The sequence below is a fragment of the Leopardus geoffroyi genome, chromosome B4, assembly GCF_018350155.1.
Source record: "Leopardus geoffroyi isolate Oge1 chromosome B4, O.geoffroyi_Oge1_pat1.0, whole genome shotgun sequence".
Taxonomy (NCBI): Eukaryota; Metazoa; Chordata; class Mammalia; order Carnivora; family Felidae; genus Leopardus; species Leopardus geoffroyi.
In genome coordinates, this window is record NC_059341.1 from 79,496,814 (window position 1) to 79,514,397 (window position 17,584).

General features: G+C 52.2%; 1 protein-coding gene across 1 annotated transcript; it reads right to left on the reverse strand.

Annotated features, from left to right (window-relative positions):
• Window positions 1-217: 217 nt before the first annotated feature.
• Window positions 218-12,032, reverse strand: KRT72 (keratin 72). Its single transcript, XM_045466132.1, has 9 exons — window positions 11,474-12,032; window positions 9,653-9,867; window positions 6,645-6,705; window positions 6,385-6,480; window positions 5,534-5,698; window positions 4,815-4,940; window positions 2,222-2,442; window positions 1,554-1,588; window positions 218-797 (listed from the first exon to the last, which is right to left on the reverse strand). Exons 1-9 carry the CDS (start codon window positions 11,930-11,932, stop codon window positions 607-609), a joined length of 1,569 nt encoding a protein of 522 aa, XP_045322088.1. The 5' UTR covers window positions 11,933-12,032; the 3' UTR covers window positions 218-606.
• Between the last annotated feature and the right edge of the window lie 5,552 nt (window positions 12,033-17,584).

A 17,584-nucleotide genomic window follows, 5' to 3' on the forward strand; every position in this document is an offset into this window, starting at 1 on the left:
GCACAGGTGCCCCAGTGCCCCGGAAGCAGAGCCTGTCCAGAGGCATGTCAGAAACAAACCCCAGCTGCTGACCAGGAGCCGCCCTCAGCAGCACCTACCTGGCCACAACCAGACGGCAGAGACCCACGTCCGGCCTGGCACCCCAGAATTAGACCGAGGAACTTTAGAAGGGGCGCTGCCAACGTCAACTTCCTGGGCAACAGATTCAACACGGGAATCAAATGGCACTGATCATTTATTGCAGGAGAAGCGGAGAACCGGACATGACCCGAAGCAGAGGACAGAGAGACCCCCTGGGCCGCAAAGGCCCAAGAAAGGCATGGGGACAGAGGGGCTCACACCTGGCCAGGGGGAAACATCCTACGTAGATGCGTTATCTCTGCACTGGGGGCAGCGACCCAATGATAAATGGCCAAGGAGGAGGTCACCGAGAGCACTCGTGACCGGACTTCCCACAAAAGAGCGTGCACCACCCGGGCCACAGGGACAGGGGACGGCTCAGGGACTGGGGCTCCAGAGGAAGCACTTCAGGGCTGGGACAGGGTGGGGGCGGGCAGGGAGTGGGGGTGGAGCAGACGGGTTCTGCAGCTTTCTGCGCACAGCCCTTCATCTCGAGGCCTTTTTGGTTGCACAGCTGCTGCCTGAGGTCTTGGGCAGGGGATCCTTGAACTCGCTGCCACAGTTGCCTTTGGTTTTGACGTCCACGGCCGCGGGTTTAAAGCCATAACTGCTCGAGGCGCCGAAGCCCACGCTGAAGCCAGCCCCTCCTGCCCCAGCGCCAGTGCTGCTGATCACAGCTGGAACAGGGGGGAAGAGAAGACCCCTGGCCTGTGGCATCCCGGCCGCTCCTTCAATTCTCTCCCCCTGGGGACAGATTCTCTCTGCAGTGTGCTTTTAGTTTCCAAAGAGGTTTTCAGCAGCACTGATCATTTTTCAAGTATTTGGCCGCACGTAGTAGACCCTGTCCTATCGGTCTGCGTCCATCCACCAGCGACAGACTTAGAGCTCCAGCGAGCTCTGGCAGGGACCTTCCCCCACAGGAACAAAGACCCTTCGGTGCGGCCCCCAAGGAAGGGGCTGCTGGAGTACCCCCCACACACAGTAACTCCCCTGCACCGTCCCCAGCTTTCCAGCCTGTTTCAGCTTCTTCCACCGTCCTGCCCTCAGGCTCCCCCCAGCCCTCACCACCCCCAGCACCACCCCCCCCCCCCCCCCCCCCCCCCCCCCCCGCCCCACCGACTGCAAGCTAGAGCCTTGATTGTGCGCTGGTCTCAAGATCAATAGAATGTCTCCAGGCAGCCTCATGCTTACAAGAGGCGTTTGGATTATACACTACTGGGCATCATTTGATCTTTCCATGGATTGTGCTTCTGTCTTTCACGGTATCATTATTTTTCTCCATCCGCTGCTTCTCATTGGCTACTAAAGCCTCTTCACACCCCTACATCTGTCCTGAACCCTCCCTGCTGTCCTGACTTCTCTCTGGTGTCATGGAATTGGAGGCTCAGACTTCTGGTAGGTGACCAAGGGCAGAACCAGGTCTTGGTACTTACAGATGCTCACGGAACTGGGGTGTTCCCCGGACATCCTGGAGAGAGAAAGTGGGGGGGGGGGCAGATAAACCCTCTGTAAAGCAGCACTACATCTATCCAGGGGTCACAGGGATGCCCCTCAGCATGCACACTGCCCATCCATCCCTTCTTCCCACACGCCCCAGTGGGACCTCTCCGGAAAGGAACAGAGACCAAAAAAATCTGCTGTGAAGGCTCCCTTCTCCATCAGAGCGGCTCTGGAGTGGTCTGGTGGCTGGAGTGATCATGTCCCTGCTCCCCTCTATTATGCCAGTGGTCTCACACAGTCAAGAGGAACGAGCTCACATTTTCGCAGGGCCTCAGGCTTTGCCAGAGTTACCTTGCACTCAGATGACTCTTGGAAGCCATCCTGCCCGCCCCCTCCCCCGACTCACCCTCAAGCGCGCAGCACAAAGGGCCAGGGACACTCTGTTTTGCAACCGCTACCGATGTTAATATTTCCTCTCCCACTACCTCTCTGGGATTTTTACAACTCAGTCCTTCCTAGAGTCTGACTTTGGTCTTTCCTACTGCACCATGTCAAACCCATTGCCTCAGTAGGACCTGAACCGACCCAAACTGTTTGCCCTGAATCTTCCTACTCACGCAGATGGGAAACTGTTCCAGATTAGGGATATCTGGCCCCCCACCTGCACTCCTCGCCCTCCAGCAGCTTGCGGTAGGTGGCGATCTCCACGTCCAGGGCCAGCTTCGTGCTCATGAGCTCCTGGTACTCCCGCAGCATCCGGGCCAGCTCCTCCTTGGCCTGGTGCAGGGCGGCCTCCAGCTCATCCAGCTTGGCCCGGGCGTCCTTCAGGGCGCAGTCGCCCCGCTGCTCGGCATCGGCGATGGCCGTCTCCAGGTTAGAGCACTGCAGAGCGAGAGCATCCAGAGCTTTGAGCCAGAACGCAGTTCTGAGATCCTGCTCAGACACCCTCCCCTCATTTGGTCCTGACCGATAGTAAATGCGCTGAGGTCCTCCCAGTGTTCCCCCCCTTTGGACACTGCTACAGATGAATCTGTCCTTTCTCCTAACTCCAGCATGGCTCACCTCCGCTCATGCGTTGGCATGTGAAGCTGGAGCTTCCCTACCTTGGGAGAGAGGAGGAAGGGCACTGAGAAGGGGAGCTCCCTGGGCCTGTGGCCCCTGCCCTCCCCCTCCTGGTCTGTAACACTGGCTGCAAGATTCTAATGCCAACCCAAGACAAAAACCAAAAAAAAAAAAAAAAAAAAAAAAAAAGAGGGATTCATAAAGTTCCTTACTGATGAAATTTCTGTCCAGTAAACCTGCCACACTGAGTCTGGCCTCCAAAATTCCACAGAGCATCACACAAGGGGAGTAATAGCCTCAAAAGATACTCTCGTTACCAGGTTTCCCAAGCGGGCAGGCAGCTGCTGTCAGGTGGAAGGCTAACGTGCAATACAAAACTGCAGATGAGGCTCTGGGCTGCGGCCACGGGACGGCTGCCGTGGGCTTTTGGACCTCTTAGTCTTGGCGTGCGTTCCATCGCTAGGCCAAGGTTTTGGTGGGATCTAAAACTCTGGCTTCTCTTTTCTGGTGTGTCCCCTTCCTCTGCAGTCAAATTTGCTTCACCCCAAGGAAAGCAGCTGATGCTAAGGCCAGACGGAATTCTAGATTGCGGTCCAGCCGGCGCCACCCCTGTGCCAGGCAGGGCCCCAGCCGTGCAAGCACCCACAGTGTTTCGGGTGAGTGGCTCACAGCCTCAGGACCCAGCCACCCGACCACAGAAGACCACGTCCCATCCTCGGGACTGTGGAGGTCTAATCATTCAGGGCGTGGCAATACACTCTGTTGGGCTGGGGCAGGGCCTTCCTGTCTGATAGGAAAGTGTGCCAAATTCTGCCAAGCTGGCCTCTGCTCCTTTTCACTGACTGAGGTCCCGCACGGTGAGCCCAGGAGGCTTCTGGGTCTCGTGAATGTGGCGTGAGGGGAGAGGGCACGAAATTGGGGCATCCTTGACAACAATCATCCCATGGATCCTGGGGTCAGCAAATGTCAAGACAGTCTGCAGGTGAAACTATGTGCTTCTTTGGTGGGAAGGCCAGAGGGCCAGAAAGCACCCTGACTGAGGGCCCTCTGGAGGAGCTTCAAGGGGACCAAGCATCGAGAGTGACCCCCATGGGCTCCCCCACGGAGGACATCTTCCCTGACCTCCTAGGTGGTGTTCTGATTGCAGACGTCACTTTCTGGTAATAAGCTCACCCAACCGTGAACACACGGCATTTTGCCAGCTACACATTATAAGCTGATACTTGAGGGCAGCTTCAAACACCTTGTTGTTTTTCTTTCGTGTATGCAGAACTTGATTAAATGAAAAACGCCATGAGTTCTTGTGTAATGTGGTCTTTTTTCTTTCAGCTGCCAGGAGCCTGGGGCACAGAAGAAGAGCGTGTGTGTGTGTGTGTGTGTGTGTAGGGAAGGGAGGGGCCTCTAAAGAAGAGGACAAGGGGACAGGGCCACTTGACTTGTCCAGGAAGCCTTTGTGCCAGCCTCCGCCAACTCTGGGAATTTCCTGGGTTTGCTTCCTACAGACTCAGATAACCCAAATGATGCACCTGGGGTCATGGGGTCACTCAGTGCCAGGCCACCACACACAGCACTGCCACAGCAGGGCGCAAACACAGAGCAGAGCCCTGGGCCAAGTCTACGTTGGAAAGCTCTTTCTCTCCCATTCTCCTAAATTCCACCGCTGGGCTCTCCTTCCTCTGGCACCGACTCATCATCACATGAAACCTCCTTTTCACCTACTGCGTCGGGTCTAAACTCCACTGCCCAGCTTCACGGGTGCCCATAATCTGCCCCGTGCTACCCGGTGGGGTCCCGCCCCCTCGCACCCCACCCATCACAGAACTTGTGCTTGAGCTAGGTGCCTCTCACCCCTGCACACATGCCATGCGGCGCCCACCTTGGATCCGTTGCTCATGCCGGCTCCCTCACCAGGACCCCTTCCCTCTCCTTTCTGCCCATCCCCTCCCACCTCCTGGAGGAAGCCTCCCTGGGGTCTTCATTCCGCTCTGGCCACTCCGGACCCCTACAGCCCTTAGGAAGCATGTTTCACAGTGGGTGGAATGCTTCATCCTTCTATACGGGTTCAGACTATTCTGTCCTCCTGGACTGTAAATGCCCTCAGGAGGGACCATGTCTTATCCTTGTTCCGTATTTAGCCTCATACCCTTGGTGCTCAAGACAGCCCGTCAGCTGACTCATTGCATGGAACCCACCTGCTTCTTCACATTCCCTATCTCTGAGCGGATCCTCTGGATCAGGCGGTTGAGCTCTGAGATCTCAGCCTTGGTGAGTTTGAGGTCGTCCCCTTGCTGGCCCGCTGTGACCTGCAGTTCTTGGATCTGACGTTGGGGGGCGAGAAGGAGGAGCAGAGGACCATTGGGAATTCACCTCCCAAGGGTCCTGAGCATGGAGAGGGGGAGGGGGACCACATGCTGTTCTCACTGCCCAAGCAGCAAAGGTACTAGGAGGAGAGATGGGGGGGGGGGGGGGGGGGTGGGGGAGGGACTAGGAGGGAAGGAAAAGGGAGAGAAAGACCACCCTTTCCTTTCAGACAGGAAGGCCCTGCTCCAGCTCAACAGGGTCCCCAGGTCCACAAGGGTGAGAGCCTTGGTGGAGTTCTACGAAGTTGGGAACACAAAGAAAAGCCAAGATGGATGGATTACCCACAGAAACCGACAGAGTCTTCCCTGGGTTGTGGCTCATGTGACCTCTGCTGTCAGCTAGGGCCAACGGCCAAGCCCATATATGCCCCTAACACATGCCAAAGCTGTGGTTGCCCTCCCTGGACCACAGGGGGGCATTTCCACAAGGCTCAACTCCAAGACAACAGAGGTCTCAACCCAGCCCAATACACACACCCATGCACACGCACACACGAGGAGAGAGTGGCAGCCGTAGTCACTGGGCCTTGCACACCCGGCACACGGCCCACCTTGGTCTGGTACAGGGCCTCGGCCTCGGTCTTGCTCTTCAGGGCGATCTCCTCGTACTGGGCCCGGACCTCGTCGATGATGCTGTCCAAGTTCAGGTCCCGGTTGTTGTCCATGGACAGGATGACAGATGTGTCGCTGATGTGGGACTGCATCTGAGCGATCTCCTGGACAGCAGTTAGGGAAGTGGAGCCAGTTAGAGGATCCCCACGAAGAGAGCACATCTCCCAACCTTCCCTGGCCAATCCCTCACTGCCCTCCCTCAGCCTTCCACAGAGCCTACCAGTGCCGGTGTGTGCCAGGCACGAAGGGAGCGCGTTGGGCTTTCAGCCCCAAGGTGGGACTGCCCTCCCCGTCATGCACTCAGGCCTGCACCTACCCCTATTCCACACTCTATGACTTCATCCGGAATATTAGATCTGAGCGTGGCACACAGAGCTTCTCTAGGATCACCGACCACCTTGCCTTCCCCAGGCCCCTCACGGTGTAGCACAACTCAGGCCACGCATCCAGCTCCCTCAGGCGAGACCCCCGTGCCATTTTCAGCACCCCCTGAGATTTTCCTCATCCTTCTCTGGGAACCTTCCCCGGCGGCTCAGGCAGAACTCCCTATACCTTCCTCTGCTCCCCGCCAGAGCTCATCTGCAGGTTGTTTTCCCTATCGGACTGCGACTTCCTGGAAGACAGGGATCATTTATTCTCCATCAGGCCCTCCTCAAGCCCACCTCATCGCTCAGCAAACGTCAGCTGCACTGAGCTGCCAACCTTCGGTCGACACGTCCACGCGGGCCGAGGGCCAGAAGCCACTTGTGAGTGGCACAGACCACACAGGAGAGCTCAGCGATATCCTTACCCCTTCATAGAGGCACTTGAAGAATTTGATCTCGTCCGTCAGGGAGTCCACCTTGGCCTGGAGCTCAACCTTGTTCATGTAGGCGGCATCCACGTCCTGGGGGACACAGAGAGGAGCCAGCTGCCTTCCCCTGCCCTCCCTCCCTGCCACAAGGAGCCTCAGAACCCCGGTCACCCTTTCCTCAGCCTACCGACATCACTGTGTCAGGTGTTCAGGAAGCTTCCCTAGGCCTCCTCCAGCCCTTCCTGCTCCCCTCTCACCTTCTTGAGCACCACAAACTCATTCTCAGCAGCCGTGCGTCGGTTAATCTCCACCTCATACCTGTGTGCGGCAAGAGAACGGAGGTGGCGTTGCCATTGGGATAATTCAGTTCTGCACATGCTCCCTGAGCAGGTGGTGATCACCTCCATGCCCAGAGCTGCGTGGCAGTGGCCTACAAACTGGGGTTCACGTACCCTTGGGGCATGCGCAGCCTTCTAAAGGGGACGTGACGGGAACAGGTTTAAAGGAATTCACATCCAGCTCCTTCGTTCACATGTGACCTATCCTGCCGTGCAGCTGCCCTAGAATGCACCTGTGGGGGGCTTCACTGTCCCTCCTCTGTTTCACAACTACCCCGCCCTCCTGACAGCGGAAAGACGCACCCCTTCTGCCATCCGGCCCCTTAGCACAGTGCATTAGCCCATGGTGCAAAACGTCCCAGGCACCAAACAAAACACTATCCCCACCTTCGAGTTGTTTCTACTGGGGTTTTATATATATATATATATATATATATATATATATATATATACATATTTCTGTTCCAGATGAAGCAAGGCCTTAGAAACAGGATGCTTGGATAGGACTGGATGTTCTTCATGCAGATATATTATAGACTTGGGGAGACAAGAGTATAGATGACTCGAAGACCTATGTCACCTCTTACTGTTGTCAAAGAATGTTGAATAATGAATCTTAATTCATGCTAGAAAATGGCTTGTTTCCATATGATTTAACACGAGCAATCCATTTCAGCCTTTTTCCTTCTTCCTAAGGCATGCCACTGGCTGCCAAGGGGGAAAAAGGCCTGCTGAATGACTCCAGTAGTACAGGTTAGTGAAGTGGGTTCTTTTAACATGTGACTGGAACATTTTCTGAACCTGCCAGATTTTGTCAGTCACGTGGATAAAATACATAAAAAACAGTTGATATGATTCATCTCAGATTCCATGTGGGTTACTTAAAAGACAATTGAATACCTCTTTTTATCAAATAGTTGTTTCTATTACAATTTGTCATTATCTCACACTATCTTCGAAAATATTCAATCTCTCTTCCTCCCGTTAGCAAGTAAGAGTATACCCTAGTGGCAGACCGATTAGTTTTTAGCCGATCTTTCTATTCCATAAAATACATAGAAAAAGTTTGATCATGATGGCTATCAAAATTAATCACATTCATTTGGCCAGAATTTTGCATTAGGTACTTCTAGAAACCAAACAGCAGAACATACACAGCTACACCCTTTTATAAAGAAAAAGAACGCATTTCATAGCACTATTGACTTTGGAACTAACTTATAATTTACAAAATACATTATAACGCATACATAAGAGTTAAGCCACAGCCAAATGCATATTGATTTTTTTGTTTTAGAACACAGATATATTAATTATATTAAATCTCTATCACTTTAATCGTGAACGCTTCCAATAACCTACTGTACAAGATGCAGACTTTCATTTCTTGCCAAGTGGATTTTACAATAGTTCCCAATTCACATCATTATTTCATTTCATCCCCACGGTAATCCTGCGAAACAGCTTCTATTATTATCGTCTCCCAATTTTATACATGAGGCAAAGGCATAAAGCTAGTTAATAGTAAAGCTAGGATCTCAGTGACATCAGGACACAAGGCCTTAGTGTTGCCTAGCACTTTGGTTCTTTTAAGAGCTGTTAATACATTACTTTCTGGCATTACCCTCTCTCAACAGCTCGTGCAAGTGGCGAGGCAGGCAGCAGTATCTGAATTTTATAAATATTAAAGCTGAAGTTCTCAGAGGACTGAGTGACTCACGGTCATGGTGGTGACTCCAGAACACCTGGCTTCCCTGGTCTGAAAAGCCCAGAGGCAGCATGATCTTCGGATGCTTCTGACCTGGACATCCGGGCTCTGCCTGGAAATCCCCTCTTTTCCTCCAGAATTCTACCCAAATATCCAATGGGGTGGCATTTCCATCTTAACGCCACTCAATCTCAGTTCACACTGTATTCATTTCCACTGCCTGGGGGCTCGCTGAGCGTGTTCTTTGAGCCTGTCCCCATAATCTGTGTGCTTTCAGGACTATAGACTATGTCACCTCCTCCCTCAGGACTCCACGCAGGTCTCAGGGCAGAGTTCCGCTTGGGGCTACTTCAGAACAGGGGTGGACAGGCAGAGTGAACATGGAACAAGAGAAATCACTTGGCTCTGACCATCTCCATCCCCTTGAACTGTGGAAGAAGTCATCTTTCCCTAGAGATCCTGGCACCTGAAAGCCAGCTTCCAAAATACCAGAGCACACTGAGCCGGGATGGCTCAAGCCTGGGGGAAATTAAGGGGATTCAGCAGCACAGATATGCCGCAGCATGAAAAAAGTTTTGTTTTTTTTTTTTTTTTTAATTTTTTTTTTCAACATTTATTTATTTTTGGGACAGAGAGAGACAGAGCATGAACGGGGGAGGGGCAGAGAGAGAGGGAGACACAGAATCGGAAACAGGCTCCAGGCTCTGAGCCATCAGCCCAGAGCCCGACGCGGGGCTCGAACTCACGGACCGCGAGATCGTGACCTGGCTGAAGTCGGACGCTTAACCGACTGCGCCACCCAGGCGCCCCTGAAAAAAGTTTTTAAAACCCTTGTTTGCTCAGCTTTAGGCTTCGTTCTGGGATTGGCGTGATGGCTCACATCCTAGGTACTCCCGTGGAAGGCCCCTCACACAGGAGGAGCTACAATGCCACCTGGGCTGTCCATCTGGTTTTGAGACAGCCCTCTTGTCCCCATGTCTCCATTTCCAATGTGAGAATGGGCACACCATTTCCTAGGCGATTCAGGGCACCACTTGGGGTAGAGATCCTTTCTCTTCCTGTGTCTCAACCTGTCTGGATCTCCCTCCCTCCCCAGGGGAAAGGAAATCGCACATGGTATCAGCAAGGGACCTAAGAAGGCAAAAATTCTGGCTGCAAATCGAAACCTCAATCTGTCATCGAGACCCTCCAGTGGCGGATTCTCCGCCTCTCCACTCACCTCTTCTTGCAGTCCTCCACCAAATCCTGCATGCTTCTCAGCTCGGAGTCCAGCCGCACCCTGTCGCCTGTCTGTGTCTCCAGCTGCTTCCGGAGGTTGCTGATGTAGCCCTCATAAATGGACTCCAGGTTCTTCCTGCAGTCGTTCAGGTCTAACTGCTGCAGCAGGTTCCACTTGGTCTCCAGCACCTGGTTCTGCTGTTCCAGGAACCGCACCTGGAACCCAAAGGTGGTCACAGCACAGAATCCCCCTTCCGTTCTTGCCTCTCCACAGTGGGGAGAGAGGGCCCCAGAAATCAGATACAGTCGGTCTTGGATGGGAGGGAGGAAAGAGCAAGACGTCTCCAAGACGAGAAATCAGATGGAGTCTAAAAGAAATCGGGAAGTAGGCTTACGCAGTGCTATAACTGCCACCGTGAGTTATCATGTGATGGAAGTCGCTTCTTTTGCTGTAAGTGCTGGTGTTTTCAGAGCGAAGGAAGATGGGAAGCAAGGGAGGGGCAGTGCAGGGGTGGGGAATGGCATTGGAAAGTCACTCTGGCCATGAACACGTTCTCTCTTATCCGCCACCTAAGTTGCTCTTGGTTGGTTTCTTCGGTTTTCATTTCAAAGCAGGTTCTCACATCTTTAGAAGGTTCCTTCATACTTGACCAAAAGTCTTACGTGTTTGGGCTCAATTAACTTCAAGCCTCTGCTACTCGCTAGCCTTCCTCTTCTTCCTTACCTCTAGCTTGAGGGAGAGAAGGAAACGTGAGGGGGAAGAACAGACTTTGAACAGGAAAATGAGCCCTGTCCTCTGGGACAGTAGCTCTGTTTCTTCCAGTCCTTCCCTCTCCCCTCCAACCACTCCCTTCCTCTTCCTGAGCACAGCGGTGAGGGACACAGTCCTCTGTTGCTGTTCTATCAGCCTGGGCACGTTTACTGGCCTCCTGCCATGTTGGTTTCCTCACCCGCAAGGCAGAATGATAACACAATCACGGGTTGTGTGTTGATATACGGGAACCCCTTGGGACAGCACCGGGCCCTGAGTAACATCAGCTCTTGTCAGTATCATGTCCCCTGTGACTCATGGCCTAGACCTTCTGCCCCAGGTTGGATACAGAAGCATATTCCTTCTCTCCTCTTCGTTCTTTGGGGTCACTGCCTCTGAGTCACCAGAGACAGCTTCCCTTTTAACCTCCGCATGCTCCCATCCCCACAGACACATAGAGAATGCACACCTGTCACTCGACATGCCCTCCTTCTCAATCTCCCCTCTCCCCGCCCCCCCACCCCCAGCCCAGCCCCAGCTTTCAGTTTTCTGGTCCTTTTCTTTCATCTCCTCTAGACACCTTCCTGGCTCATACCCCCATCCTACCTCCTACTTGGTTAAGTCCTTTCCCTTCACCAAGCATCACGTCCTGTGATACTCCCTGGTCAGTGTCCCTCTTGAGCTCCTGTCCTGCATATACGTACCCATCTCCTTGTGTGATAATCGAGAGCTCTCAGAGGGCCATTTCACAAGTCTCCTGCCTGTGGCGCACCCCCGTTCTGACCCCGGGTCTTGTCCGCAAGGATAAAATGAAGCTTCTGTTTACCATGGGTCGGGGGTCGGGGGTGCGGGTGCCTAGCACTGTTCCAAGCACTTTAGAAACCGCCAATTCACCCTCACATCCTCATGTGGGGTAAGAGCCACAGCGTGCCCATTTTACAGAGGAACCAAGGGAAGCCCAGAAAGGATAACCGGCTGGCCCAAGTTTTCACATAGCTGTCAGTGGCAGAGCCAGCACCCCGGTGCACACTGGTCACCAACGCAAGGCCGCACCGATGCCTGAGGACCCACCTTGTCGATGAAGGAGGCGAACTTATTGTTCAGCGCCTTGATCTGCTCCCGCTCCTGGGCGCGCACTTTCTGGATCTCGGGGTCCAGCTCCACGTGGAGGGGGGCCAGGAGGCTCTTGTTGACGGTGACCTGAGGGATGCCGCCGGGCGGGCACACGGACGGGCACGCGGGCCCCAGCCCCGCGCTGCCGAAGACGGTGCCCACGAAGCCGCCCAGCCGGCCGCCGGTGCCGGAGCAGTGGCCCAGCGCGTAGGCGCCGCCCCGGCCGGCCGCGGCGCACAGAGCCAGGCGCCGGCCGCCCCCCAGGCTGAAGAGGCTCCGGCTGCCGAAGGCCGCCGTGCTCTTGACGCCGGCCCGGAACGAGGCGGAGCTGCCGCTGACCCGGCCCGCGATGACGGCCGAGCAGCCGCTGAAGCTGGGGCGCTCGCCGGCGGGGCGCTGGTGCAGCTGGCGGCTCATGCTGTGGGGACCGGGTGCGGGCGCGTGCGGAACGCGGGATAGGGGCGCGGAGGGCGGCTGCGCTGGTCGGCCTGGCTCGCCCCCAGCCCCTTAAATAGGCGGCTGGAGGCAGCCTAATTTGTAGGTCGGGAACACCTATTAGCCACCTGGGGCCTCTCCGTATAGGAGATTACCACCCCTCCCTGAGATTTGTCTCCCCCCCACCCCCAACCGTGAACTCCCCATGAATCCCCTATAAAATGGCTCGGAACCCCGCATTTGGTTTGCTCACCTCCTGCATTATAATAATTTGGCTACCTTATCTTCACTTGCTGTCCTCCAATTACTGGGGTTATCACTGTCAGGATCTGTGGTGGAAGCTTCCAGTGGGTCTGGCTGGGGTTGGGGGGAGACACCCTTTAGAGGTGGAGGGGTGTGGTACAATGGAGCAGATGGCCAGGCGGGTTCTGCTTCCGAAGGACATGAACAGGGTCAAGAATATTCCAGAGAATCATCCTTAGCTTGTGGGCTGCTGCTTTCCCAAGGCTTCTGGATAAAGACGGCTCTGACCTGAGTCCTGGAAGGAAGTCCCAGAGGGTGGAGACTTCTGGTCTGTCTACAAGGAATTCTACGTCTGTTGAGGCAGATCAGACACAGTGACAAAGTTAAGGCCAGTGGGAGCTCTGGTCACAAGAGGTGGAGGGTGAGGACTTTGGGCCAGAGCTAAAAGGGTTCTCCAAAAACATTTCTGGAATAAAAGTGAGGGAGATACTAGAGGAGATGGAACAAGAAAGCTTTAGGAAGATGGTCCTTCGTGGGATTTGCGTGTTTTCTTTTACTTTGATAGCAGAAGATGATCATTCGTCCCATGCCAGGAACCCCTGATCGGGACATTTGCTGCCTTGGCATTTCTGATTCTGGATCAAAATGTGACTGATGATTAAGAACAAGTCGAGAAGGGCTGAGGAAGACTCCTCCAATCTGAAAAACTAAGAACTAGATTCTAGAACTTCATTCCAAGTAAGTTGAAGAGTACCTTTTCCAATCGAACCCAATTTCCTTTTTCCAACTTAAGTTGCCTCTAATTCTTCTCTTCCGTTAGAATCGGCCCCTCTCAGGGGCACCCGGGCGTGTCGGTTGGTTAAGCGGCTGACTGCAGCTCGGGTTTGGCTCAAGTCATGATCTCCCAGTTGGTGAGTTCAAGCCCGGTATCTGGCTCTGCATTGACAGCCTGAGTGGGCTTGGGAGTCTGTCTCTGCCCCTCCCCCACTCTCACTCCCTTCCCATAATGCCCTTCTGACACCCTGGTGGGCTTCTGCTTCATCACTCTTATTGCTCAGTCTGTCTGAGTCCTGAGTATGTGTCCCATTTCCACCATCAGATTAGCAGGTCCTTCCGGATTAACCGTTCCCTCCCCTGCTCACTGGTGTTCAGTCCCAGCCTTGGCACCAGGGACATTCAGGATGAGTGTGAAACAGACTGGTGCTTAGGACAAGGCTCATTGCTGTGCCCTCAGTTACACCCTGGAGCCTGGACTCCCCCTTGGAACCCTCGTGGAATGGCCAGATGGTACCTGGGCGTAGTTGAGTGACACAGTCTCCACTGAACCAATCAGAGCATAATAACAGCCAAGGTGTTTACCCCACAGGGAACAAGGCTGTGGGGACATTGGTGAGTGATAGAGATGGCGCCAGCCACAGATAAACAGATAGAGGAGTCTAGAAGGTCCTGGGTGGAAAAGAGAGTGGGCTCTCTATGCTGCCTCAGGGGAGACACTACAGTCTGTCTATTCCCTCTGAAGAGGAGAGGGGCCATGTCAAAGAAGCTGGGTGACCAGCAAGCCCTTTGAGAAGTTCAAGGTTAGGCTTTCCATTATTTCATGAGATTGTTTCTTATGCCCCATAAATGTAGCCAGGTTTTTGTCCCCCACAAGCACAAGAGAGAGTTTATTAACTCTGACCATTGAGAATAGAAGAGAGGAAAAGTATTTATTGAAACAGAAGAAACTTACATAGGATTGGGTTTCAAAGGGAGCCTTTGAAGTCTCCTTTTTTTTCTGGACACTTTCTAAGAAGTTGAGACACCCAGGCATCTGGAACCAAGCCACTTCTGCCCAAGGTCAGGGAACAGGCAGGATGACCTTTTCTCATCTTCCCTTGAGGGGTTGACCGGCCAGATGAATCAGGAATTCCTTTGAAGCCCCAGGCTTACCTTCCTTACAGATTATGGAGAGACAGAAGTGATACAACCAGGTTTGGAAGGCATGGGATGTGTGGGGATATGGGCAGGTCAAAAGGTGGCTGAGGTCTGGGAGGAGGGCTTCACATTGGAGGTGCCTCTGACAGCAGCCTGCTGTCATTTGGGCTCCAGTGACTACCTCTGCCATTAGTTCCAGGTGGGAGCAACACCTGGGTTGGTAGACTAAGCCAGAAGCATCACCCTTTGAAACAAGAGCTCAACAACAAAGGATGGACGGATGGATGGATCCTTGAAGCAAGGCTTTGCAAACATACTGCAATTAAACTGGCTCTCGTTTGCCCGGGAACCGTAGTTCTTAGGAGATTAACAGGTACCGTGTAGAAAAAAAGCGTGGGGATGGATTCTTTGTTGGTTTTTTTTTAAAAAAAGGTTAAGCAGGCATCATACTGTGGGACTTTTTAGATCCATCACTATGCTTAGGAAAGCTACACCAAAGGATGCTGCGAAACTCAGTGTTTTCCAAAGATGGTGACTGGGAAGTGGTTTTTTTTCTATTTTTTAACATTTCTAAATTTTCTCATGTGAGCATATCATGTTTTTATAGATGAGTTATTGAAAAAAAAAAACTAGAGAAGAAAGGGAGGTAGACCGATTCCAGTATCAGAAATAAAGAACTGGTTTTGTCCAAAAAAAAAAAAACGTGTGTGTGTGTGTGTGTGTGTGTGTGTGTGTTCGTGTGTGTGTGTGTGTTTCCCAAGATTTTGCTTGACCATAAAGACCTCTTTTTGGCCAAATATTTTATAGGAACCAGCATTTCAAGGAATGTGCTTTAAGACACACTGAACAAGTTATCTCTATTTCACCATTAGATAGACTTACATTTCCCAAATCCAAACAGTCTTCCAATATCTCCTTAAAAATATGAAGGAGAGGGGCGCCTGGGTGGCGCAGTCGGTTAAGCGTCCGACTTCAGCCAGGTCACGGTCTCGCGGTCCGTGAGTTCGAGCCCCGCGTCAGGCTCTGGGCTGATGGCTCAGAGCCTGGAGCCTGTTTCCGATTCTGTGTCTCCCTCTCTCTGCCCCTCCCCCGTTCATGCTCTGTCTCTCTCTGTCCCAAAAAAAATAAATAAACGTTGAAAAAAAAAATTTTTTTAAAAAAAATATGAAGGAGAACTAAATATAATTACCATAGCGTGCAGCCTCATCTGGTCTATAGCACTGTGCCTGACATGACACTGTCAAAGTCAAAGGGAAGTTATTTGCTTGGACGAGGGCACATGTGCTGGTGCCATCTCAGCACTGCTCATGGGGAAAAGAATTCTCGAGCTGGTCACCTGGTTGGTTGGTCACCAACCAAAAAGGTTGTGCCAGAGACTTCTAGTGCTTATCAAGTATCCACCTTCTTGTCCTCATTTCCCAGCCTCCTTTGGGGTTTGGTTGGGGCTTGGGACCCTATTGGCCAGTTAAATGTGAGTGGTATCTAGGATGAGGCAGTTAACAGTCCCTGTGTCTCTTTCACCTCTCATCTCCCCTTTTCCAGTAAGTAACCTTGAGGCCACATGTCCCCTGTGGCCAGGCTCAAGACAGAAGCGCGTAGTTCTATGGGACGCCCACTGGGAGAATCATGTGGGATTGCTGCCCACATCGGTCTCGGACTATGAGTGAGAAATGAACTTCTATTGTGTTCAGACACTGAGACTCCAGAGTTTGTCCATTGAGTCAGTCAGTGTTCATATTCTGATCTAAGCATACGATGGTAGAAATATCTCTTAATAGCCAACGCGTTTTCTCTTTAGTTCGTTTTCGCATTTTCATCAAATAATCTGATCGCTCTCAGACCTTCTGCACTTCACATGTCAGCCTTTTTGAAAGACTAGTCTGTCCTAATAATGCTAATAATGCTAATAATGCTAATAATAATAATAATAATAATGCTAATAATGCTAATAATGCTAAGAGTGACAATGATATAATAGCAACTATTTATTGAGCACACACTAGGTGCCAGATATTGAACAAAATAATAATTCTCGTGCATTCTTCAGCTAAACTGAATTCTCATGACAACTTTATGCGGGAACTTCTAATAGTAACTTCTTTATACCGATGAAGAAACTGACATTCGTGGAGCAAAAGCGTTTTGCCTAAGTCACATTGTGAGTGGCGGAGGGGGACTGAGACCTGGGTCTGTCTGACGCCCAAGGTGTTGGCTTCTCCTGTGAGCACTACGGTGTAAGATCCCAGCTCTGTAGCCAATTGAGAGGGCCTCTCTGATGCGGCTGCTGCCGCCCTCCCCAGCCCCCCAGCACCACGGCACCCTCCCTCTCCACCTGCTGTAATCCCTCCAGCAGCCTCCTCTGACCTCCTTGGAGCTCCTCACTCTCCTCTGTGCTGTCTCTGTATCTCCTTTCGTTACCAGTATCTCACCGTGTTACAGTTACGTTTATTACCATCATGTCACCATCAAGGGCATGGACCAGGTTTGCCTACCACTATATCCCCTGTGTGCCAGGCACATGCTAGATACTCAACAAATACTCATTGGACTGATGATAAGTTCTTTACTGGCCCCGAGAATGTATTCTCTGAGACTAGCTATTCTGCCAGCCGATTCTCCTTTGGGCAATAAATAAATCGGCATATAGTTTATGAGATGGTCTCTTTAAATTTTTTTACCGTTTATTTATTTATTTATTTTTTGAGAGAGAGAGAGAGACAGACTGCAAGCTAGGGAGGGACTGAGAGAGAGGGAGACACAGAATCTGAAGCAGGTTCCAGGCTCTGAGCTGTCAGCACACAGCCCAACGCAAGGCTCCAACTCGCGAACCGTGAGATCATGACCTGAGCCAAAGTCGGACGCTTGCTTAACCGACTGAGCCACCCTCAGGTGCCCTGAGGTGGTCTCTTTAAAGTTTGGAGCTTGCAAATTGCTTTGCCACCACTAAACACCTCTTTTCAGTGAGCAGATTTAGTCAAGTGTTTGAGCCAAGAAAATCGAGGACAAGATCCTGTTTCCACTGACATTGATTAAGTATGAACTTTGTACCAGAAGTTGCATAAGACGTGCTTACATTGCCTCATTTGGGCATAATAATCATCCAGGGGTGATTGGTCTGCCTATTTTATAGCTAAGGAAATGAGGCTCAAAAGCCTTGAGAGCTTTGCTTACAATCCCAAGTCAGTTGCAGAGTCTGAATCTGAAATCAAAACCATTGACTTGAACTCTAAGATTCTCTGGACCCACAGTGACCGTGTTCAAATGCACCTGTGAGTCACAGCCTGAGTGAATGCCAGCCTCTCACTGGCTCTTTGCATCCTGACAGCATCATCACGGCCTGGGAACCTGGCAGAAGTCTCTCAGCACAGGAGTGTTTTGGAAGCTGAACAGTGTATATAACAGAGATGGCACATGCTTCAACACAACTCATACACAAATGCATTCACTTCACCAAAGACTGATGGAACACAGCTCATT